Below are 23,067 nucleotides of genomic sequence, written 5' to 3'. Positions count from 1 at the left end.
CTGATACTGTTTCCATCAATACTATTAGTAGTACTGATACTGTTTCCATCAATACTATTAGTAGTACTGATACTATTTCCATCAATACTATTAGTAGTACTGATACTGTTTCCATCAATACTATTAGTAGTACTGATACTATTTCCATCAATACTATTAGTAGTACTGATACTGTTTCCATCAATACTATTAGTAGTACTGATACTGTTTCCATCATTACTATTAGTAGTACTGATACTATTTCCATCAATACTATTAGTAGTACTGATACTGTTTCCATCATTACTATTAGTAGTACTGATACGTCTGTGGAATAGGTCACAGGGTGCCATGGCAGATACTCTCTGCCAGTATAACTCAGATGACCTGTAGGTGGTGTCTGGAGAGGCAGGGCGGATGCTGCAGGCCCTGTCGTTGGGGAAGGCCAGTAGCTCTCGCCGGCTACCGTCTAGACTCTGGTTCCTACGGTGGCTCTGGCTCTGACCGTGGCTGTGGAGCCGGGTCTTGGCCGTGCTGAGGACAGCTGCCCGCACCAATCCCACACACCTGCCCAGCTCACTGGAGGGCACCCGGGCATACTGGCCTGTCTCATTGGTCACAGCCGGGGTGATTCCTGATACATCACAGACAAAACAATGACTGGGTGGGTCCAATAACAGGTTGAAGATAGAATGCCAGACAATACTTTGAAGAACTATACAGTATGGAAAGGAGATCAGTGGACAGGGAAGTGAGGGGTTCAGTGTGAACTATACAGTATGGGACAGGGCAGCGAGGGGTTCAGTGTGAACTATACAGTATGGGACAGGGCAGTGAGGGGTTCAGTGTGAACTATACAGTATGGGACAGGGCAGTGAGGGGTTCAGTGTGAACTATACAGTATGGGACAGGGCAGCGAGGGGTTCAGTGTGAACTATACAGTATGGGACAGGGCAGTGAGGGGTTCAGTGTGAACTATACAGTATGGGACAGGGCAGAGAGGGGTTCAGTGTGAACTATACAGTATGGGACAGGGCAGTGAGGGGTTCAGTGTGAACTATACAGTATGGGAAGGAGATCAGAGGACAGGGCAGTGAGGGGTTCAGTGTGCTGGCTGTGTGCAGGGGGTGGTGTTGGGTCTCACCGGGGTTGAGTTTGGGTGTCTCGCATGCGGTCTGCGCTCGGCAAACGGCTGACAGGTGCAGGGTGATGGTGTGGAAGCTGCGGAGGCGGAGCTTGATGGAGGAGGGCTCCAGGTGTACCACCTGACCCAGCACCTCCAGCACCTGTTTCACCTTGAACGTCCCCATCTGGTGGGGGGCGAAGGACAGCACCACGTCCTGGACAAAAACACAGATCAATGATTCTGATCAGCTTTCTGTCAGACTCAGGGAGGATATCGAGGATATTGATAATTCATCCTCTCTGTCTGTTCTGTCAGAGAGGATGCTTGGAGGAGACTGGGGTTGTCTCCAAAATGGCTCCTATTTCCTATATAATGTACAACTTTAGGAACCAGACACTCTGTATAGTGGACTACTTTCCTCTGGCCAAAATAAGGAGCCATCTGAGCCTGGACCAGGGCTGTCTACCTGGCTCTGCCCTGGGGAGATGGTTCCACTAGGAGGGTCACTGATGAAGTTGACCATCTATCTACCTGGCTCTGCTCTGGGGAGATGGTTCCACTAGGAGGGTCACTGATGAAGTTGACCATCTATCTACCTGGCTCTGCTCTGGGGAGATGGTTCCACTAGGGGGGCCACTGATAAAGTTGACCATCTATCTACCTGGCTCTGCCCTGGGGAGATGGTTCCACTAGGGGGGTCACTGATGAAGTTGACCATCTATCTACCTGGCTCTGCCCTGGGGAGATGGTTCCACTAGTGGGGTCACTGATGAAGTTGACCATCTATCTACCTGGCTCTGCTCTGGGGAGATGGTTCCACTAGGGGGGGTCACTGATGAAGTTGACCATCTATCTACCTGGCTCTGCCCTGGGGAGATGGTTCCACTAGTGGGGTCACTGATGAAGTTGACCATCTATCTACCTGGCTCTGCTCTGGGGAGATGGTTCCACTAGGGGGGGTCACTGATGAAGTTGACCATCTATCTACCTGGCTCTGCTCTGGGGAGGTGGTTCCACTAGGAGGGTCACTGATGAAGTTGACCATCTATCTACCTGGCTCTGCCCTGGGGAGATGGTTCCACTAGTGGGGTCACTGATGAAGTTGACCATCTATCTACCTGGCTCTGCTCTGGGGAGATGGTTCCACTAGGGGGGGTCACTGATGAAGTTGACCATCTATCTACCTGGCTCTGCTCTGGGGAGGTGGTTCCACTAGGAGGGTCACTGATGAAGTTGACCATCTATCTACCTGGCTCTGCCCTGGGGAGATGGTTCCACTAGGGGGGTCACTGATGAAGTTGGCCATCTTTCGGAACTTGAAGGTGACAGGGAGATGAGGGGAGAGGTTGTGGAGCACACACAGGACGTCCACACGCTCTCCCATCAGGCACTGCTGGAAGCTGAAGCTGTGGCCGGGGCTGGGCACCAGGGAGACAGGGAGGGCTGAGCCAGTCACCGCCAGCTCCACACAGTAACCTGGGGATAGAGGTCAGGGCTTAGAGGTCAGAGAGGTCAGGGGTCAAGTACAAGACAGTCCCAGATCAAGCACAACACTTATGTTATAGCTGTTGTACACATGTCAGTCAGTACCCCTCACCAGAGAATGGCTTCAATTGTTGTTTATACTAATGATATAATATACACTGTTAAATTGCAGCATATTGTTCCTGCTATTGGTAAGGAACAGACTGAGGCTTGCTGTACCATTGTGGGGAGGTACAGTGGAGTGCTGCTGGTGGTTGAAGCCATCTTTACTTCCCACTGTCTGAAACTTGAGGAAGAGTGAGTAGTCTTGTTTACTGGCTGCTGCTGAGGCCCCACTGGTCTTCTGCTCCTCCCTGCTCCTTCTGAAGAACAGAACAACCATTATATACTGCCTGTTATAATATCTTTATACACACATAGACACACACACAGGAGGGCTGGATACCTTCTGCTGACAGGACGGAAGCAGACCCACAGAGTGGTTCTGTCGTAGGGTCTCAGTCGTCCCTCGTTGGGCACACAGGCGATCACAGTGGAGGGATCCACAGCGGTGGCCCTGTTACGAACACTCCTCTCTAGCAGCGCTGCGTCTGTACTCCTCTGGAGGTCAAAGCCCTGATGAAACACACACACAAAGACACACAAACACACAGGCAGACACACACACAGACACACACAGACACACACAGACACACACATACACACAGACAGACACACACACACACACACACAAACACAGTTTAGTATAGTTGCACTTCAGTGTGAAATATGTCAAAAAATATTATTTAACATAATTTTACCAGATACATTGACTGAGAACACATTCTCATCTACAGCAACGACCTGAGGAATAGTTACAGGGGAGAGGGGGGGGGATGAGACAATTGTAAACTGGGGATGATTAGGTGGCCATGATGGTATGAAGACCAGATTGGGAATTTAGTCAGGACACCGGGGTTAACAGCCCTACTTGTACAATAAGTGCCATGGGATCTTTAGTGACCACACAGAGTCAGGACACCCTTTTAAAGTCCCATCCGAAAGACAGCACCCTACACAGGGCAATGTCCCCAATCACTGCCCTGGGGTGTTGGGGCATTGTTTTTAGACCAGAGGAAAGGGTGCCTCCTACTGGCCCTCCAACACCACTTCCAGCAGCATCTGGTCTCCCATCCAGGGAATGTGTCTGTGTTTTCTCTCTGTGTGTGTTGGTTCATGTGTGTGTCTGTGTTTTCTCTCTGTGTGTGTTGGTGCATGTGTGTGTCTGTGTTTTCTCTCTGTGTGTGTTGGTTCATGTGTGTGTCTGTGTTTTCTCTGTGTGTGTGTTGGTGCATGTGTGTGTCTGTGTTTTCTCTGTGTGTGTGTTGGTGCATGTGTGTGTCTGTGTTTTCTCTGTGTGTGTTGGTTCATGTGTGTGTCTGTGTTTTCTCTGTGTGTGTGTTGGTGCATGTGTGTGTCTGTGTTTTCTCTCTGTGTGTGTTGGTTCATGTGTGTGTCTGTGTTTTCTCTCTGTGTGTGCGTACCATTTCTGTCCCTGGAGCATCGTCCTGCAGCACCACCATCCAGTCGCAGGCCTGTGGTCCATTGTTCACCAGAACCACCTTTTCCACCCGGGACGTCCCAAAGAAGACGGGTCCGAAGCGGAGGCAGGACAACCTCTCCCCCTCTAGGTCCTGGAGCTCCAGGCTCTGCTCCAAAACATCAGCCCTGATCTTCAGGACCACGTCCTTACTGTTCTGCAGCTTCACCCTGAGAGAAAGGGAAGAAGGGAAGCCTGGTTCCTCTCTAGGTTTCTTCCTAGGTTTTGGCCTTTCTAGGGAGTTTTTCCTAGCCACCGTGCTTCTACACCTGCATTGCTTGCTGTTTGGGGTTTTAGGCTGGGTTTCTGTACAGCACTTTGAGATATCAGCTGATGTACGAAGGGCTATATAAATACATTTGATTTGATTTGATTTTGAGGGAGGGAGGAAACTCAATAAACAAAGAACCATAAGTAACACTAAGCAGAATAAGGTGGAGCGTTTAAGATGATGTTCAAGAGTCTCTAGTTTCCTTACTGGGCCTCCTCTCTGACCCTCGTGGGTCTGTCAGTGCAGAGTTCCACCTTCAGCCACTGGGTTGCGCCAGACTGCAGGACGCCACTGCTGGGAGAGAGCCTGATGGACTGGTCTCCATCATACAGCACCTGAAAAGATCCTTCAGCAAGGCCAAGGGCATGAACAGCAATCAATTAATATAACAATAAGAAATATACCATAAATAAATCAGCTAGATTACTGCAAATGTCAACTAAAATCAATCAATGCAAGTTTACAGAAGTGGGTTCAATGGGAGAGGCAAAAGCATAATACCTGGAGCAGATCCCTGATTGGTCAATTCCACCTCTTTGCTGATCACCTGACTGTTTGCCATCACAGAGCCGAAATCAGCGAGAGATTCCATGGTGAGAGAACACACTGGGGAGAACCTGCAGGAAAGCCCAAATATAAGTAACCTTGGATGAGAGCTGAAGATTGCATTAACCCGCTAATGCCTAGGCACATGTCTGTTGGAACCCGTGAAAGCAACTACATGAATGAGTGATGTCATAGCAGGTGTATATATGACTCTACTTACGCTAAGAGGGGGATCTCCATGGCTTTGTCTTCCAGGACAAGGAGCAGACGGTCACAGACATCCTCATCTTTCTCAGGCCTGAACTCTAGAGTGCCACTCAGGGACAATCCAGCAGCAATGGGGGTTTCAGTGTTTGTCACCCTGAATTTGAACAGCTTGAGTGGTAGGACAACGGGTTGATACAATTAAAGAAGAGGGGCAGGACAGTATGAAGGGTGGAAGTAACAAAAGTGTATAATAATCAATCAAAATGAGTTTATAAATTAGAATTAGGACAAAAGCGCAATGAAAACTAAGCACACGTTGCTCTGAATTTTACTAACGTATTACACACAAAGACAGCTGACAGGCAGCACTGCAGAAAGGATTTCACCTTTGATGTGGGTTCAAGCAGTCTCATTCTTTTCGAGGTAATTCCAGTGTTGGTCACCGTGACAGTGGTCTTGTAAACCTTCCCTGCTTTTACGTCGGTAAACTCAACAACCGGGGGATTAATTCTAACATAATTCGTTGTCATATTGTTATAGCTAAAAGTTGAGAGACTAATAGCAAAATTCGACGGCTTATCCCAGTTCGGGTTTTGGTCCTAAGTTATCAATGAAATAGGCTTCCTTTTCTGCACTAGCAATGTTTCAATGTATAAAGCTAACCACATACCGATACAGTGTAGCGTTCATGGTTACCATGGCAACAAGACGTAGGACCATTGTCATAGGTAGTTGGGACAACATTCAGCCGAATCTATTTCCGGTCCTTCCTTTTCAACAGTTCCCCACCAAAGTGAGTTTGGCTGATTGATAATCCTCGTACAATCTAACTCCATCCTGCAGTATTTATGCATAAAATACATATTTTCATTGTCCAAATCCAAAGTTGTGTACCTCATTGTCAATCGGATTTGAGTTTGTGATGCATTGTGCATTCATTTAGTTAACAAAAACAGTCAGAACTTTAGTTACCGTGCACACCACAGGCTCCGTAACATGCTAGCTGGCTAGCTATCAGACATAACATATACATTTGCCAGCTAACTACAGGCAGTCCAATTAATGGTTACATTTAGCCATTTTCATGAGCCATTTTTGTTTCGGTGGAGCAGGGATGTTTTCGTTTTGGACGTTAGTGTACCTGGCTAGCTAGCTAACGTTAGCCTAGCAGTTCTGGCGTTTTACTTTGTATGGGACAATCTCAACTTGAACCGTCCCGGTTTGTCTTTTCAGATGGCTCCTACCAAGAAGGGAGAGAAGAAGAAGGGGCGTTCAGCCATCAATGAGGTGGTGACCAGAGAATACACCGTCAACATCCACAAGCGCATCCATGGAGTGTAAGTACTGTGGTGCAAATGGACAAATTCACCAACAGAAGTCAGGTCAATGTTGGCTCAGCGTCCTCAAAACACTTGTGTCATTTGCACCTGAAGTCGTTTTTCATCAGTACCAGAGGATATGGTCTGGTGTGACATCATATGGGAGTATTTACATCACAGAGCATGGTGTGACATCATATGGGAGTATTTACATCACAGAGCATGGTGTGACATCATATGGGAGTATTTACATCACAGAGCATGGTGTGACATCACATGGGAGTATTTACATCACAGAGCATGGTGTGACATCATATGGGAGTATTTACATCACAGAGCATGGTGTGACATCACATGGGAGTATTTACATCACAGAGCATGGTGTGACATCATATGGGAGTATTTACATCACAGAGCATGGTGTGACATCATATGGGAGTATTTACATCACAGAGCATGGTGTGACATCACATGGGAGTATTTACATCACAGAGCATGGTGTGACATCATATGGGAGTATTTACATCACAGAGCATGGTGTGACATCACATGGGAGTATTTACATCACAGAGCGTGGCTATTGACAAATCTGCTGTTCCTCTAAATTGGCAGGTGTCCCTCAAGATGTAGGCTAGTTTTTGTTAGTCCCCCGCGGCTGGTCTTGATCAGAACGTTCCTTCTCTCTACAGGAGCTTCAAGAGGAGAGCTCCTCGCGCTCTCAAAGAGATCCGCAAGTTCGCCATGAAGGAGATGGGAACTCCTGATGTACGCATCGACACCCGCCTGAACAAGGCTGTGTGGACCAAAGGCGTCAAGTAAGGACTAACGAGACGCCTGTTTTAAGATTAATCGGGTGTATTCATTAGTGCACACTAGCAGAATGTTTTGCAACAGTAAACATGGGGTTTCTATTGGACAAGTTCAGAGGTTTCTCCCCATTTCTGCTGTTTGCTTCCATTTGGTGTCTAGTGAATACACCCCTGTTATCATATGAATCAGGTATTACTGTACTCGTGTTTCCCAAACCATATTAAGTTGGTTAAACAATCACTAAGCCCATTAATTGAATGGGGCGCTTTCAGCAGGATTAAACGTTTTGGAACGTTCAGATAGAAATAGGGTATGTGGATCAAACATGCCTCTCTGACATGTAGAATAAGGAATCACATCTGCTCTGTTCATGGCATTTCTATCTGCAACGTTGGAGAACGTTTGGCAGCTGAACATGGCCCAGGTCTGCTTCCTCAGGAACAAATACGTGTTCAAATATCAAAACCATGGAATAGCTGCTTGAGGAAAGGGTTTGGTAACAGCTCTTTCTCTGCCCATACAACCACTTATGGTTGTTGACACACATAGCACTACAACATGTTGCACAAGCATGTTTTCATTCTGCTTAGTACTAATGTTCACCTGTGTTATTTACAGGAACATTCCATACAGGATGAGACTAACGTTCACCTGTGTTATTTACAGGATGAGACTAACGTTCACTATGTTATTTACAGGATGAGACTAACGTTCACTATGTTATTTACAGGATGAGACTAACGTTCACTATGTTATTTACAGGATGAGACTAACGTTCACCTGTGTTATTTACAGGATGAGACTAACGTTCACCTGTGTTATTTACAGGATGAGACTAACGTTCACTATGTTATTTACAGGATGAGACTAACGTTCACTATGTTATTTACAGGAATGTGCCATACAGGATGAGACTAACGTTCACTATGTTATTTACAGGATGAGACTAACGTTCACTATGTTATTTACAGGATGAGACTAACGTTCACCTGTGTTATTTACAGGATGAGACTAGCGTTCACTATGTTATTTACAGGATGAGACTAACGTTCACTATGTTATTTACAGGATGAGACTAACGTTCACTATGTTATTTACAGGAATGTGCCATACAGGATGAGACTAACGTTCACTATGTTATTTACAGGAATGTGCCATACAGGATGAGACTAACGTTCACTATGTTATTTACAGGAATGTGCCATACAGGATGAGACTAACGTTCACTATGTTATTTACAGGATGAGACTAACGTTCACTATGTTATTTACAGGATGAGACTAACGTTCACTATGTTATTTACAGGAATGTGCCATACAGGATGAGACTAACGTTCACTATGTTATTTACAGGAATGTGCCATACAGGATGAGACTAACGTTCACTATGTTATTTACAGGAATGTGCCATACAGGATGAGACTAACGTTCACTATGTTATTTACAGGATGAGACTAACGTTCACTATGTTATTTACAGGATGAGACTAACGTTCACTATGTTATTTACAGGAATGTGCCATACAGGATGAGACTAACGTTCACTATGTTATTTACAGGAATGTGCCATACAGGATGAGACCAACGTTCACTATGTTATTTACAGGAATGTGCCATACAGGATGAGACTAACGTTCACTATGTTATTTACAGGAATGTGCCATACAGGATGAGACTAACATTCACTATGTTATTTACAGGAATGTGCCATACAGGATGAGACTAACGTTCACTATGTTATTTACAGGAATGTGCCATACAGGATGAGACTAACGTTCACTATGTTATTTACAGGAATGTGCCATACAGGATGAGACTAACGTTCACTATGTTATTTACAGGAATGTGCCATACAGGATGAGACTAACGTTCACTATGTTATTTACAGGATGAGACTAACGTTCACTATGTTATTTACAGGAATGTGCCATACAGGATGAGACTAACGTTCACTATGTTATTTACAGGAATGTGCCATACAGGATGAGACTAACGTTCACTATGTTATTTACAGGATGAGACTAACGTTCACTATGTTATTTACAGGAATGTGCCATACAGGATGAGGGTACGATTGTCCAGGAAGCGCAATGAGGATGAAGACTCCCCAAACAAACTGTACACACTCGTCACGTATGTCCCTGTCACAACATACAAAGGTGAGGCGTAGTCAATACCAAATGTGCCTTCGTAGGTTTGCTAGAGTGTCATTTATTATGCTGAAACGTCAACGATAGTCTGTTACTGTATATCCCTGTTCTGTTCCTGATTTTTCTAATAGCAAATATACCAATATGAAAGATTTAGTTCTATCATCTTTTCTGTCCTAGGATGATGAAGACAGAGGTTTATTATTGTCACGCTCTGTTGCTAAAACCTTTTTCTTTCCTTTGTCAACAGGTCTACAGACGGTCAATGTTGATGAGAATTAGATCTGTCTTCAACGCTTGTAGAATAAATGTATAGAAGGAGTTGTGTCTGATGTCTTTATTATACACCACAACACTACAACACCACAACACTACAACACCACAACACTACAACACCACAACACCACAACACTACAACACTACAACACCACAACACTACAACACCACAACACTACAATACCACAACACTACAATACCACAACACCACAACACCACAACACTACAATACCACAACACCACAACACCACAACACTACAATACCACAACACCACAACACTACAACACTACAATACCACAACACCACAATACTACAATACCACAACACTACAATACCACAACACTACAATACCACAACACTACAATACCACAACACCACAACACTACAATACCACAACACCACAACACTACAATACCACAACACTACAACACTACAATACCACAACACTACAATACCACAACACTACAACACCACAACACTACAATACCACAACACTACAATACCACAACACTACAATACCACAACACCACAACACTACAATACCACAACACTACAACAACACTACAACAACACAATACCACAACACTACAACACCACCACAACACTACAATACCACAACACTACTACAACAACACTACTACACCACAACAACACTACAGGTCCCCAACTTGTGGCCCACTGGTTTTATTTGCCCCCACAGTTTTCTGAGCAGAATAATATTTTAGTTGGATGGAAAGCGCTCTAAGTGATTTTAATTTCACATCTGTTCCCAAGTATTCCCCCATAATAGAGAGATACGTGATCATATAGAAATGTAAGCCAGGTTTGAAATGATTGTTTTAGTCAAACATCTGTTTGGGCTTCTTGCAGTCAATTTGCAGTCTACAAATGATTAGTAATTATGTTCCAGCCCCCCGACCATCCCCACTCCCTAAAAATGGTCCTGAGTCTGAATCTAGTTGATGATCCCTGCACTATCAAGTAGATGAACTGTTATGAATACAGGCCTACTTGAAGCGTGTCTGTGACTTGCATGTCTGAATGAGGTTGGATGCCTAAATGTAACTATTCATGACATTATAAACACACAAACACCTCACACTTCTCCCTTCCTTTTCTATTGACTCAAGCTACTGCCTTTTTCAACTTCCTCATACCCCTTATCCTCTGTGGAAGACCATTGTCCAAGAACTGCCAGAACCAATATATATATTTATTAGGTTCTTTGAGATTGTCATTGTGATGATAAGCACTATATCTAATAAATATTATTAGATGTGATTGAATCCCTATCCATTGACCAGTCATCTGTGTTAGCCAATATAGTCTCTTGAGGGTTTACCCATAATTTCCAAAAATGCTTGAATCCTGATCCCAGTGCCTATTGCCAGCTGGAGAGTTTTGCATTTTGAGTGCAAATTTCAGACACTCATCTCGTCTCTGCCACAAGTTATATGCTCTATTCTGATGTAACATGGGGAGATTTTTTTTAATGATGTGACGAGTGTCTGAAATTTACACTCAATTTCTCCAGCTGGCTGCCACAGGGGGTGTTGTGGTCTGCCCTCCAGGACACCTACAGCACCCTATGTCACAGGAAGGGCATAAAGATCATCAACCACCTGAGCCACTGCCTGTTCATCCTGCTATCATCCAGAAGGCGAGGTCAGTACAGGTGCATCAAAGCTGGGACGGAGAGACTGAAAAACAGCTATCTCAAGGCCATCAGACTGTTAAATAGCCATCACTAGATGACCTCCACCCAGTACTCTACCCTGATCTTAGTCACTGTCTCTAGCCGGCTACCACCCAGTTACTCAATCCTGCATGGAATCATAGGTCACTTTAATTTTGTTTACATACTGTTTTACTCATTTTATATGTATATACTTACTGTATTATAGTCAATGCCACTGACATTGCTTGTCCTAATATTGATGTATTTCTTAATTCCATTCATATAATAATTCATACATAATTCATATTGTTGTGAATTGTTAGATACTACTACACTGTTGGAGCTAAGAACACAAGCATTTCGCTACAACCGCAATAACATCTGCTAAATATGTGTATGCGACCAATACAATTTGATTTAACCTCCCTGGCACATCCAACTGGCTGTAAGGAATGATGAGCTGTTGGGGGGGTTCACCTTAGCTGAGTATGGTGTTCTTCTTAACACCCAAGCCCAGCTGCTCCTCAAGAAGACCAAGAGCAACAGCAGCAGTCATTTATGCAAACAATGCCAATAATACCCATGATGCCATGTAACCGAGGAATTGTATTTATTTAATTAAAAAAGAATTATATCACACGGTAAGCCTTATCCTGATATGTGTGTATGTTGTGCAACACTGGTACTCATTCCCACTGGCATCTGGATGTACAACAGGGTTGTTGTCCAAACACACATGACCAGCAGCATGGTGTGACTGGGGCGAATAGTCAATGTTGCATTGTGTGCCATATGAAGCCATGTATGATGGTAGCCCATAGCCTAAGCTCATTTTATATTTGCAGTGAGCATATGCACAACTTTTTGTGTAGAGTTTTTAATTATTTTTTTATATACAGGAGCATATGATATCACTGGCCAGTTGCATAGGTAGTTCTCGGGTAGTCTTGTCCAGTCTTATGTTGTGCGGTGTAAACATTTGAACGCTAGAGGGTGAAATTGGTCTGTGTTTATGCATCAACAACATGGATAACGGGACAGGTACGCGAACATCACAAGAAACGTTACTATTGCATTAGTTGCAATTACACAGCAGGTAAGACATCACATTTGGGTTGTACAATGGGAAACTAGCTATCAGATCATTTTTTGATCAAGTCAAACGTACTCAGGAGCAGGCCTAGCTTTCTACACCATTCGGAATGGTCAGGATTATGGCTAGCTAGCAAACAGCAACAAGCTAACAGTAGCTAACGTTAACCGAAGTTAGCCAGCTAGCTGAGCTAAATTGATCTCGCCCTGTCTTTCAGTAGGGACAGTTGTTTTGACCACGCCTGTAGTTAGTTGATGATTGGCATAAATGGTCATGTAGTTTTACAGCCTGCTGAAATGGTAGCCTATGGATGCTAGCTAAGTAGCCTGCTAAGTAACTAGTCTCTCCTCACTGTCCCTGTGCCACTCCTCTGCCGGTGGAGCGCCCGTCTGAGTCCAAAGATTATGACAACTAGCTAACGTTAGTTAGTCCAAATATTATAGTACGGTTTCCCCCTTTCATCTGTGCAGAGTCTGACGAGAAAGACTACCTGCTATTGCTAAACAGCTGTTTCTGCAGGTACCGTCGCTACTTCGATGGCCCACGGGTGATGCAAATAACGATGCGGCACCACTGGCTGCTCGTCGGGGCTTGCGGCTGGGTGTTGCTCATCCTTGTGTTTGCCAACAAGTTTATCAATTTTAACGCCAGAACCACGGATGGTAAGTTATCAGACTGAAACCTGATAGTTTTTTCTCATCAATACTAGCTATCTATACCTTTCAGTAATTGTTCAGCTAGAGCTGTAGCTATAGTTACATAACAACTATGCTGTTAGATTTGAATGTCTAGTCTATCCCCCTTGGAATTGTCTTGTGATCTCTTAGTGTTTTGTGTTTCAGACTATGGGGAGAAGACTGAGATGCAGAGTTGGACTCAACCAGGAGTTAAGACCATCAAATCACTGCCAGCTCAGAAATCAGACAGAAGAGCTCCCAAGTCATCAAACCTGGTAGGTGTTTTGCTTGCGTGTGTTCGCCCTTGAAACAGAATCATCAGTTACTTGAAGTGTGTGTGTGTGTGTGTGTGTGTGTGTGTGTCAGTCCTCAGTAGGCCCCTCCATGGCCAACCCAACAGACTGGAACACTGTGGAGACGAGGCGTCGGGAGCTGCTGTCAGCCGTGTGTAAGAACGACTCCCTCAAGAACCTCACTCACACCTCAATCAACAAGTTTGTCTTGGACCGCATCTTTGTGTGCGACAAGCACAAGATCCTCTTCTGCCAGACCCCCAAAGTGGGCAACACTCAATGGAAGAAGGTCCTCATCGTTCTCAATGGTGAGTGAGGGAGGACGGTAGGGAGAGAGTCAGTGAGGGAGGACGGTAGGGTGAGAGTCAGTGAGGGAGGACGGTAGGGGGAGAGTCAGTGAGGGAGGACGGTAGGGGGAGAGTCAGTGAGGGAGGACGGTAGGGGGAGAGTCAGTGAGGGAGTGTCAGTGAGTGATGATGATGAGTAAAAGTTGACTCAAAACGTAAGCTTATCTGTCTGTAAATTGTAGTGATGTAGTAGCCTCGATCCCAGTGAAGGACGAAAAAATAGTGTTCTTCTCTGTCCTTTTGCCCCTCAGGAGAGTTCTCCACTGTGGAGGAGATCCCAGAGAACCTGGTTCATGACCACGAGAAGAACGGACTGCCCCGCCTCTCCTCTCTGACGGAGAAAGAAATCACTAAAAGGTTAAGGCCCTGCTTCAATACTTCAGAAATGCATCCTACCTTCCTTCCTTGAAGTAATCACAGATCTGAATGAGTTAGATTGGTTAAAGTAATAAGATGGTAATGTAGGCTACCATTGCTTACACCTACCCAATCACTTGCTATCTTTAATGCACTAATTGATTAATGCACTAATTGTATGTCGGTCTGGATAAGAATGTCTGCTAAATGACTGAAATGTTATAGAGCTGTGCTTACGTTAAGTTTTGCTGAACACCTTTACTGGCTTGTTTGGCCCTGTATTCCATTGTGGTGCTCTGATTCTACGGGACGGTGCTTTTTGTTTTCTCTCGCCAGGTTAGCCACATACTTCAAGTTCTTCATCGTCAGAGACCCGTTCGAGCGCCTCATCTCCGCCTTCAAGGACAAGTTTGTGAAGAACCCGCGCTTCGAGCCCTGGTACAAGCACGACATCGCTCCCGCCATCATCCGCAAGTACCGTAAGAGTCACCGTGACAACGACGACAACCAGGCGACTACGGGCCTGCGCTTCGAGGACTTCATCCGTTACCTGGGCGATGAGCCCGGGCGGCGCCGCATGGACCGTCAGTTTGGGGAGCATGTTATCCACTGGGTGACGTACGCGGAACTCTGCGCCCCCTGTGACATCACGTACAGCGTCGTGGGGCACCACGAAACTCTAGAACGCGATGCCCCCTACATCCTGAAAGCTGCCGGGATCGAGCGTCTGGTATCGTACCCCACCATCCCCCCAGGGATCACCCGTTACAACCGGACCAAGGTGGAGCGCTACTTCTCAGGCATCAGCAAGCGGGACGTCAGGCGGCTTTACGGCCGGTACCAAGGAGACTTCAGCCTCTTCGGATACCCGAGCCCGGACTTCCTGCTGAACTGAACGACGACGACACTAAAGAAAGACTGTTTTGCAACAATAATATGTCTCTCTAATCTAACATGCATCTTAATCAGTGTGTGGTTTACTGAAGAGGTAGGGAGGGTGTAGCTAGCTAGCCGCCTAGCCTGGCTGCTCTAACTAGGAGCCATAGTAGAGACTAGTGATACCCACCATCCGGGTTCAAGCCAGGGAGGGATGGAGACTACAGGTTGGTCTGATATAACGTGCTGATCTGCTGTAGGATGATCGTCACTCCTCTACCTGGCTGACAGTAATTCCTGTCTCGACCTAGCAACACTTCCTGCCTCTGCCTAGCAACTGTCACCATGGGCGATGACTGTACTACATGCCTCTACTTCCTGGTAGCCGTCACCATGGTGGCCATGAATGGCATGAGGACCGAGTTGATGGAGAGTTACTCACTATGGTCATGGTTAATGGCTATATTCGCCATACGACCAATGAATTAAGTGCCACATTTCAATGTTATTTAACAAAGCTTTTTGTATTATAATAACTTTATTTAAACCAGAGATTACTGTTACATACTGTGCTAAATTGTACCACCCTCTGCACTACTTCCACACAAAGCAGGTCTGCATTATGGACTAACACTGAAGTGGGTTTGGGAGACAGTAGCCTGGTTAAACCAGACTGAATGCTGAGCACACCATTGAAACGTAGCAGAATCAGTTTGAATGCGAGGTTATAGAGATGGTAGTGAAACACTAACCAGTTAACAATATCAGAGCCCCAGCTCTCTTCCCTCCAGTCTAACCGCTCATACAGAGTAAAGCAACTCCATCTATCTTCAAGACTCTGCGCCTATATAAATGGTGTGATTCTGTGACCTCAAAGGGTTGACAAGCGCTGAGTGGGAGGAGTCAGTGTCTGCAATGCCTGTGTTCAGGTGACAGGGGGAAGGGTCACTGTGGCGTAACTCCTGCTGATTGGCTGAAGCTACTACAGTGGATAATACTATGCCTGTATTATGTCATGGGGTGTACAGTCCCTGGGTCTTACCTCATGTTCCCATCCAGTACAGTAGACAGACAGATATATAGATGTCCTTCAGGGTTAATCCAGTTAAATTCAGCCCAGACACATAATATGGGATCATGGCAATAGGGATTGGAGGCATACAGCCAACCCTCTTCTATACCAATACTTATGTCAAAGAAGGTGGATGAACAAAGATGTCTTACTCAGGCTGTTTACGTTCTACTTATTAAGGGGTGGCTCTCCCATAGACACCATTGCGATAGCAGCTGTGTCTGGTCTACTTAGTTCCTTGACTGTATATAAACCATAAAGTGAGGGAGTGGGATGCCTCGCTTCCTCTTCCGTCTCAGTTTGCCACCTGTAAGGGCAGTACATTAGACTACATTGGCACTGTACCTGGGAGAAGGAAAAAATGGTTTCACTTTCTCATCCTCAGAACTGTTATTTCACAATTGAATTCCATGAATTGTCTTATTCTTCATCCTAAACATGACGCCGTCCAATGGCGTCCATGAAGAGAAGTGAGTGACAGTTTCCTGTTGACCTTTTTTAATCAACCAATGTTTGGTATGGTCAGTCACATGGTATTGACAGCTAGGTGGACAGATGAGGGTTACTGAGTAATAAAGGTTTCATGTCAAATATAAAACTGGTCTTTTTCACTCTTCTCTGTACCACAACACATGTATGATGCTTTCAGTTATTTTCCCTTTACATGTGAGGTCAGTTAAACTCTGCAGTAGACCTGATATTCTCATTCTAGCAGTAGACCTACTACCACAATTCATTCAATTACACCTAGGGTTGGGCCATATGGGCACAATATTATCGCAAGGTATTTTCTTTATTAATTTTATGATTTTTAATAATAAAAGTTCTAAATGTGCTTTATGAGTAGTGAGTGATCCTAAGGTGCTTTGAGTAGTGAGTGATCCTAGGGTGCTTTATGAGTAGTGAGTGATCCTAAGGTGCTTTATGAGTAGTGAGTGATCCTAAGGTGCTTTATGAGTAGTGAGTGATCCTAAGGTGCTTTATGAGTAGTGAGTGATCCTAAGGTGCTTTATGAGTAGTGAGTGATCCTAGGGTGCTTTATGAGTAGTGAGTGATCCTAGGGTGCTTTATGAGTAGTGAGTGATCCTAAGGTGCTTTATGAGTAGTGAGTGATCCTAGGGTGCTTTATGAGTAGTGAGTGATCCTAAGGTGCTTTATGAGTAGTGAGTGATCCTAGGGTGCTTTATGAGTAGTGAGTGATCCTAGGGTGCTTTATGAGTAGTGAGTGATCCTAAGGTGCTTTATGAGTAGTGAGTGATCCTAAGGTGCTTTGAGTAGTGAGTGATCCTAGGGTGCTTTATGAGTAGTGAGTGATCCTACGGTGCTTTATGAGTAGTGAGTGATCCTAAGGTGCTTTATGAGTAGTGAGTGATCCTACGGTGCTTTATGAGTAGTGAGTGATCCTAGGGTGCTTTATGAGTAGTGAGTGATCCTAAGGTGCTTTATGAGTAGTGAGTGATCCTAGGGTGCTTTATGAGTAGTGAGTGATCCTAAGGTGCTTTATGAGTAGTGAGTGATCCTAAGGTGCTTTATGAGTAGTGAGTGATCCTAAGGTGCTTTATGAGTAGTGAGTGATCCTAAGGTGCTTTGAGTAGTGAGTGATCCTAGGGTGCTTTATGAGTAGTGAGTGATCCTAGGGTGCTTTATGAGTAGTGAGTGATCCTAAGGTGCTTTATGAGTAGTGAGTGATCCTAGGGTGCTTTATGAGTAGTGAGTGATCCTAAGGTGCTTTATGAGTAGTGAGTGATCCTAAGGTGCTTTATGAGTAGTGAGTGATCCTAAGGTGCTTTGAGTAGTGAGTGATCCTAGGGTGCTTTATGAGTAGTGAGTGATCCTAGGGTGCTTTATGAGTAGTGAGTGATCCTAAGGTGCTTTATGAGTAGTGAGTGATCCTAGGGTGCTTTATGAGTAGTGAGTGATCCTAAGGTGCTTTATGAGTAGTGAGTGATCCTAAGGTGCTTTATGAGTAGTGAGTGATCCTAAGGTGCTTTATGAGTAGTGAGTGATCCTAAGGTGCTTTATGAGTAGTGAGTGATCCTAGGGTGCTTTATGAGTAGTGAGTGATCCTAAGGTGCTTTATGAGTAGTGAGTGATCCTAAGGTGCTTTATGAGTAGTGAGTGATCCTAAGGTGCTTTATGAGTAGTGAGTGATCCTAAGGTGCTTTATGAGTAGTGAGTGATCCTAAGGTGCTTTATGAGTAGTGAGTGATCCTAAGGTGCTTTGAGTAGTGAGTGATCCTAAGGTGCTTTGAGTAGTGAGTGATCCTAGGGTGCTTTATGAGTAGTGAGTGATCCTAAGGTGCTTTATGAGTAGTGAGTGATCCTAAGGTGCTTTATGAGTAGTGAGTGATCCTAAGGTGCTTTATGAGTAGTGAGTGATCCTAAGGTGCTTTATGAGTAGTGAGTGATCCTAAGGTGCTTTATGAGTAGTGAGTGATCCTAAGGTGCTTTGAGTAGTGAGTGATCCTAGGGTGCTTTATGAGTAGTGAGTGATCCTAAGGTGCTTTATGAGTAGTGAGTGATCCTAGGGTGCTTTATGAGTAGTGAGTGATCCTAAGGTGCTTTATGAGTAGTGAGTGATCCTAAGGTGCTTTATGAGTAGTGAGTGATCCTAAGGTGCTTTATGAGTAGTGAGTGATCCTAAGGTGCTTTATGAGTAGTGAGTGATCCTAAGGTGCTTTATGAGTAGTGAGTGATCCTAAGGTGCTTTATGAGTAGTGAGTGATCCTAGGGTGCTTTATGAGTAGTGAGTGATCCTAGGGTGCTTTATGAGTAGTGAGTGATCCTAAGGTGCTTTATGAGTAGTGAGTGATCCTAGGGTGCTTTATGAGTAGTGAGTGATCCTAAGGTGCTTTATGAGTAGTGAGTGATCCTAAGGTGCTTTATGAGTAGTGAGTGATCCTAAGGTGCTTTATGAGTAGTGAGTGATCCTAGGGTGCTTTATGAGTAGTGAGTGATCCTAAGGTGCTTTATGAGTAGTGAGTGATCCTAGGGTGCTTTATGAGTAGTGAGTGATCCTAAGGTGCTTTATGAGTAGTGAGTGATCCTAAGGTGCTTTATGAGTAGTGAGTGATCCTAAGGTGCTTTATGAGTAGTGAGTGATCCTAAGGTGCTTTATGAGTAGTGAGTGATCCTAAGGTGCTTTATGAGTAGTGAGTGATCCTAAGGTGCTTATGAGTAGTGAGTGATCCTAAGGTGCTTTATGAGTAGTGAGTGATCCTAAGGTGCTTTATGAGTAGTGAGTGATCCTAAGGTGCTTTATGAGTAGTGAGTGATCCTAAGGTGCTTTATGAGTAGTGAGTGATCCTAAGGTGCTTTATGAGTAGTGAGTGATCCTAAGGTGCTTTATGAGTAGTGAGTGATCCTAAGGTGCTTTATGAGTAGTGAGTGATCCTAAGGTGCTTTATGAGTAGTGAGTGATCCTAAGGTGCTTTATGAGTAGTGAGTGATCCTAAGGTGCTTTATGAGTAGTGAGTGATCCTAAGGTGCTTTATGAGTAGTGAGTGATCCTAAGGTGCTTTATGAGTAGTGAGTGATCCTAAGGTGCTTTATGAGTAGTGAGTGATCCTAAGGTGCTTTATGAGTAGTGAGTGATCCTAAGGTGCTTTATGAGTAGTGAGTGATCCTAAGGTGCTTTATGAGTAGTGAGTGATCCTAAGGTGCTTTATGAGTAGTGAGTGATCCTAAGGTGCTTTATGAGTAGTGAGTGATCCTAAGGTGCTTTATGAGTAGTGAGTGATCCTAAGGTGCTTTATGAGTAGTGAGTGATCCTAAGGTGCTTTATGAGTAGTGAGTGATCCTAAGGTGCTTTATGAGTAGTGAGTGATCCTAAGGTGCTTTATGAGTAGTGAGTGATCCTAAGGTGCTTTATGAGTAGTGAGTGATCCTAAGGTGCTTTGAGTAGTGAGTGATCCTAGGGTGCTTTATGAGTAGTGAGTGATCCTAAGGTGCTTTATGAGTAGTGAGTGATCCTAAGGTGCTTTATGAGTAGTGGAGTGATCCTCGGGTGCTTTATGAGTAGTGAGTGATCCTAAGGTGCTTTATGAGTAGTGAGTGATCCTAAGGTGCTTTATGAGTAGTGAGTGATCCTAGGGTGCTTTATGAGTAGTGAGTGATCCTAGGTGCTTATGAGTAGTGAGTGATCCTAAGGTGCTTTATGAGTAGTGAGTGATCCTAAGGTGCTTTATGAGTAGTGAGTGATCCTAAGGTGCTTTATGAGTAGTGAGTGATCCTAAGGTGCTTTATGAGTAGTGAGTGATCCTAAGGTGCTTTATGAGTAGTGAGTGATCCTAAGGGTGCTTTATGAGTAGTGAGTGATCCTAAGGTGCTTTATGAGTAGTGAGTGATCCTAAGGTGCTTTATGAGTAGTGAGTGATCCTAAGGGTGCTTTATGAGTAGTGAGTGATCCTAAGGTGCTTTATGAGTAGTGAGTGATCCTAAGGTGCTTTGAGTAGTGAGTGATCCTAGGGTGCTTTATGAGTAGTGAGTGATCCTAAGGTGCTTTATGAGTAGTGAGTGATCCTAGGGTGCTTTATGAGTAGTGAGTGATCCTAAGGTGCTTTATGAGTAGTGAGTGATCCTAAGGTGCTTTATGAGTAGTGAGTGATCCTAAGGTGCTTTATGAGTAGTGAGTGATCCTAAGGTGCTTTATGAGTAGTGAGTGATCCTAAGGTGCTTTATGAGTAGTGAGTGATCCTAAGGTGCTTTATGAGTAGTGAGTGATCCTAGGGTGCTTTATGAGTATGAGTGATCCTAAGGTGCTTTATGAGTAGTGAGTGATCCTAAGGTGCTTTATGAGTAGTGAGTGATCCTAAGGTGCTTTATGAGTAGTGAGTGATCCTAAGGTGCTTATGAGTAGTGAGTGATCCTAAGGTGCTTTATGAGTAGTGAGTGATCCTAGGGTGCTTATGAGTAGTGAGTGATCCTAAGGTGCTTTATGAGTAGTGAGTGATCCTAAGGTGCTTTATGAGTAGTGAGTGATCCTAAGGTGCTTTATGAGTAGTGAGTGATCCTAAGGTGCTTTATGATAGTGAGTGATCCTAAGGTGCTTTATGAGTAGTGAGTGATCCTAAGGTGCTTTATGAGTAGTGAGTGATCCTAAGGTGCTATATGAGTAGTGAGTGATCCTAAGGTGCTTTATGAGTAGTGAGTGATCCTAGGGTGCTTTATGAGTAGTGAGTGATCCTAAGGTGCTTTGAGTAGTGAGTGATCCTAAGGTGCTTTATGAGTAGTGAGTGATCCTCTGGTGCTTTATGAGTAGTGAGTGATCCTAGGGTGCTTTATGAGTAGTGAGTGATCCTACGGTGCTTTGAGTAGTGAGTGATCCTAAGGTGCTTTATGAGTAGTGAGTGATCCTAGGGTGGCAACACATAGATACTGAGTGATTTCAATGAGTCTTTCTGCATTCTTTGTTATACCGTTCACTTCAACCCCCCAAAAGTCAGAATTTTCATAGATTTCTGCATTTGAGATCATTTCTACACTGCCACGTAGGGCTACACGATATGGGCAAGCAATCTGGGCCTTACTTTTAACCAAATGTTGCAATTTGACTTGCATTTAGGAGCATAACACTTAACTGTTGGAATCATGGAAATAGAATGTCTATTCTAGTTATATAATAGTGGGCACTTTTAAATGCCAGGGAGGAGTTATTGTGACAGTGTAGGAACTAAAGTGTTGATGATAGGTGTTTCCTAGGGGGCCCTTTAATCTTTGGCTACATTAAATGTTTTCTCTTAGCTACATGAAGTAGCTAACATGTTCTTGCTTTGCGTTTACCTCTAATTTAGAAAATGCTGTTGCACAAACATGCCGATTTAGGTCTACACCATCAGTGGTATTATCAGGCTGATAAGCTAATTACGCTTGCTCTTACTAGGACATTTATTAGCTAGCGATTAGCATTAGCGGCTAACAAGATTTAGGAACAACTTGTTAAGACAAACTAGCTGTTTGCAGATGTAAAAAAAAAAAAAAAGCTAATTGTGTAATTATAGAATGCTAGTAGATTTATATTAAGACACAAAGTGACAACTGCATTGTTGTCATCAACCCTTGTTGCATGTGCTGCGTATACCATGCAGACTAAACGCAAGTGTCTCGTGGTCGAGGAAAAACAAATGCGCTCCTTGAGTGAAAGGACCTGGAGCCAGCGCTAGGTCTGTGTGGAAAGCCGCATGGGGAGAGAAGACTCAAGTAGTGAACTATAAAAATGGACGTTACACACTACGTATCTCATTTAACAAAACATACATTCAAATACCGGTATAGAAGGTAAAATAAAAACCCAAACCGGTCCATGCATCAATATCGGTATATCGCAAAAAACGGTATACCGCCCAGCCCTAATTACACCCACCACCAGAATCAATTCAATTAGACCTACCACCACAATTCATGTAATCTTTCAACCTGCAAACAGAATACATTAAGACAATTCAACACTGCTACAGAGAGTCATCATATTTTAAGAGTCAAATCCATCTCCTGATTGGATTATGTTCAGGCCAGCCAGAGTCCTGTCGGTAAGAGTCTAGACTGGAGTGTTGTTATGGCACAGCAGTCTGAGGGTGTTGGCTGAGTTTAACCCAGAGGTCCTAGCAAAGTAGGCCATTGCCAAAGTTTCGAGTGACCTCAAGAGAAATGTATTCATGTCGGGGTGGAGTAGCCTAGGCAGTACAGTAAACATTCATACAAGTCACTCAGAGATTTGAGTGCATTTGGCCAGGGTGCATCCCAAATTACACCCTGTACAGCGCACTATTTTTGACCCGAGCCCTATGGGCCAGGTCAGAAGAAGTGCACTACATAGGGAATAGGGTGCCATCGGGGATGTAAGTCAATGTCTCTTGAACAATACACAAATGACATCAAGCAACACATGGCACTAAGACTGAACTCCATACAAAGCAAGGATAAGAGCCA

The 23,067-nt window shown here is 44.3% G+C and overlaps 3 protein-coding genes across 5 annotated transcripts in view; 2 read left to right on the top strand and 1 right to left on the bottom strand.

Moving 5' to 3' along the window:
• The window catches only part of LOC116372998 (cilia- and flagella-associated protein 47-like), a 47,375-nt gene extending 41,424 nt beyond the window's left edge, over positions 1 to 5,951 (bottom strand). The window contains exons 1-10 of the mRNA XM_031821597.1: positions 5,580 to 5,951; positions 5,207 to 5,361; positions 4,942 to 5,057; positions 4,648 to 4,786; positions 4,114 to 4,339; positions 3,036 to 3,205; positions 2,810 to 2,952; positions 2,355 to 2,581; positions 1,124 to 1,319; positions 367 to 613 (exon numbers count right to left, since the gene is read on the bottom strand). Of these exons, the coding sequence (XP_031677457.1) occupies positions 367 to 613; positions 1,124 to 1,319; positions 2,355 to 2,581; positions 2,810 to 2,952; positions 3,036 to 3,205; positions 4,114 to 4,339; positions 4,648 to 4,786; positions 4,942 to 5,057; positions 5,207 to 5,361; positions 5,580 to 5,723 (1,763 nt within the window). The 5' untranslated portion in view covers positions 5,724 to 5,951. The remainder of the gene's footprint in view (positions 1 to 366; positions 614 to 1,123; positions 1,320 to 2,354; positions 2,582 to 2,809; positions 2,953 to 3,035; positions 3,206 to 4,113; positions 4,340 to 4,647; positions 4,787 to 4,941; positions 5,058 to 5,206; positions 5,362 to 5,579) is intronic.
• Positions 5,952 to 5,958: 7 nt separating this feature from the next.
• Positions 5,959 to 9,791, top strand: LOC109877542 (60S ribosomal protein L31-like). Its single transcript, XM_031821592.1, has 5 exons — positions 5,959 to 5,986; positions 6,427 to 6,530; positions 7,202 to 7,327; positions 9,367 to 9,479; positions 9,721 to 9,791. Exons 2-5 carry the CDS (start codon positions 6,427 to 6,429, stop codon positions 9,750 to 9,752), a joined length of 375 nt encoding a protein of 124 aa, XP_031677452.1. The 5' UTR covers positions 5,959 to 5,986; the 3' UTR covers positions 9,753 to 9,791.
• A 2,458-nt stretch (positions 9,792 to 12,249) lies between these two features.
• On the top strand, positions 12,250 to 16,975 carry LOC109876696 (carbohydrate sulfotransferase 10-like). 3 transcript variants are annotated; one of them, XM_031821594.1, is made up of 6 exons: positions 12,250 to 12,521; positions 13,038 to 13,180; positions 13,361 to 13,470; positions 13,562 to 13,796; positions 14,087 to 14,192; positions 14,529 to 16,975. In XM_031821594.1, the coding sequence occupies exons 2-6, from the start codon at positions 13,069 to 13,071 to the stop codon at positions 15,085 to 15,087; spliced, it is 1,122 nt and encodes a 373-aa protein (XP_031677454.1). In that variant the 5' UTR covers positions 12,250 to 12,521; positions 13,038 to 13,068; the 3' UTR covers positions 15,088 to 16,975. The 3 variants fall into 3 exon arrangements, with proteins under 3 accessions (XP_031677454.1, XP_031677455.1, XP_031677453.1); XM_031821595.1 differs by having other exon boundaries at positions 12,351 to 12,466; XM_031821593.1 differs by lacking the exon at positions 12,250 to 12,521 and adding an exon at positions 12,813 to 12,938.
• The last annotated feature ends 6,092 nt before the right edge of the window (positions 16,976 to 23,067 follow it).

Source organism: Oncorhynchus kisutch, unplaced genomic scaffold (assembly GCF_002021735.2).
Source record: "Oncorhynchus kisutch isolate 150728-3 unplaced genomic scaffold, Okis_V2 scaffold3996, whole genome shotgun sequence".
Classification (NCBI taxonomy): Eukaryota; Metazoa; Chordata; class Actinopteri; order Salmoniformes; family Salmonidae; genus Oncorhynchus; species Oncorhynchus kisutch.
Note: the sequence above shows the minus strand (reverse complement) of the source record. Positions and strands in the feature narration are given on the sequence as shown.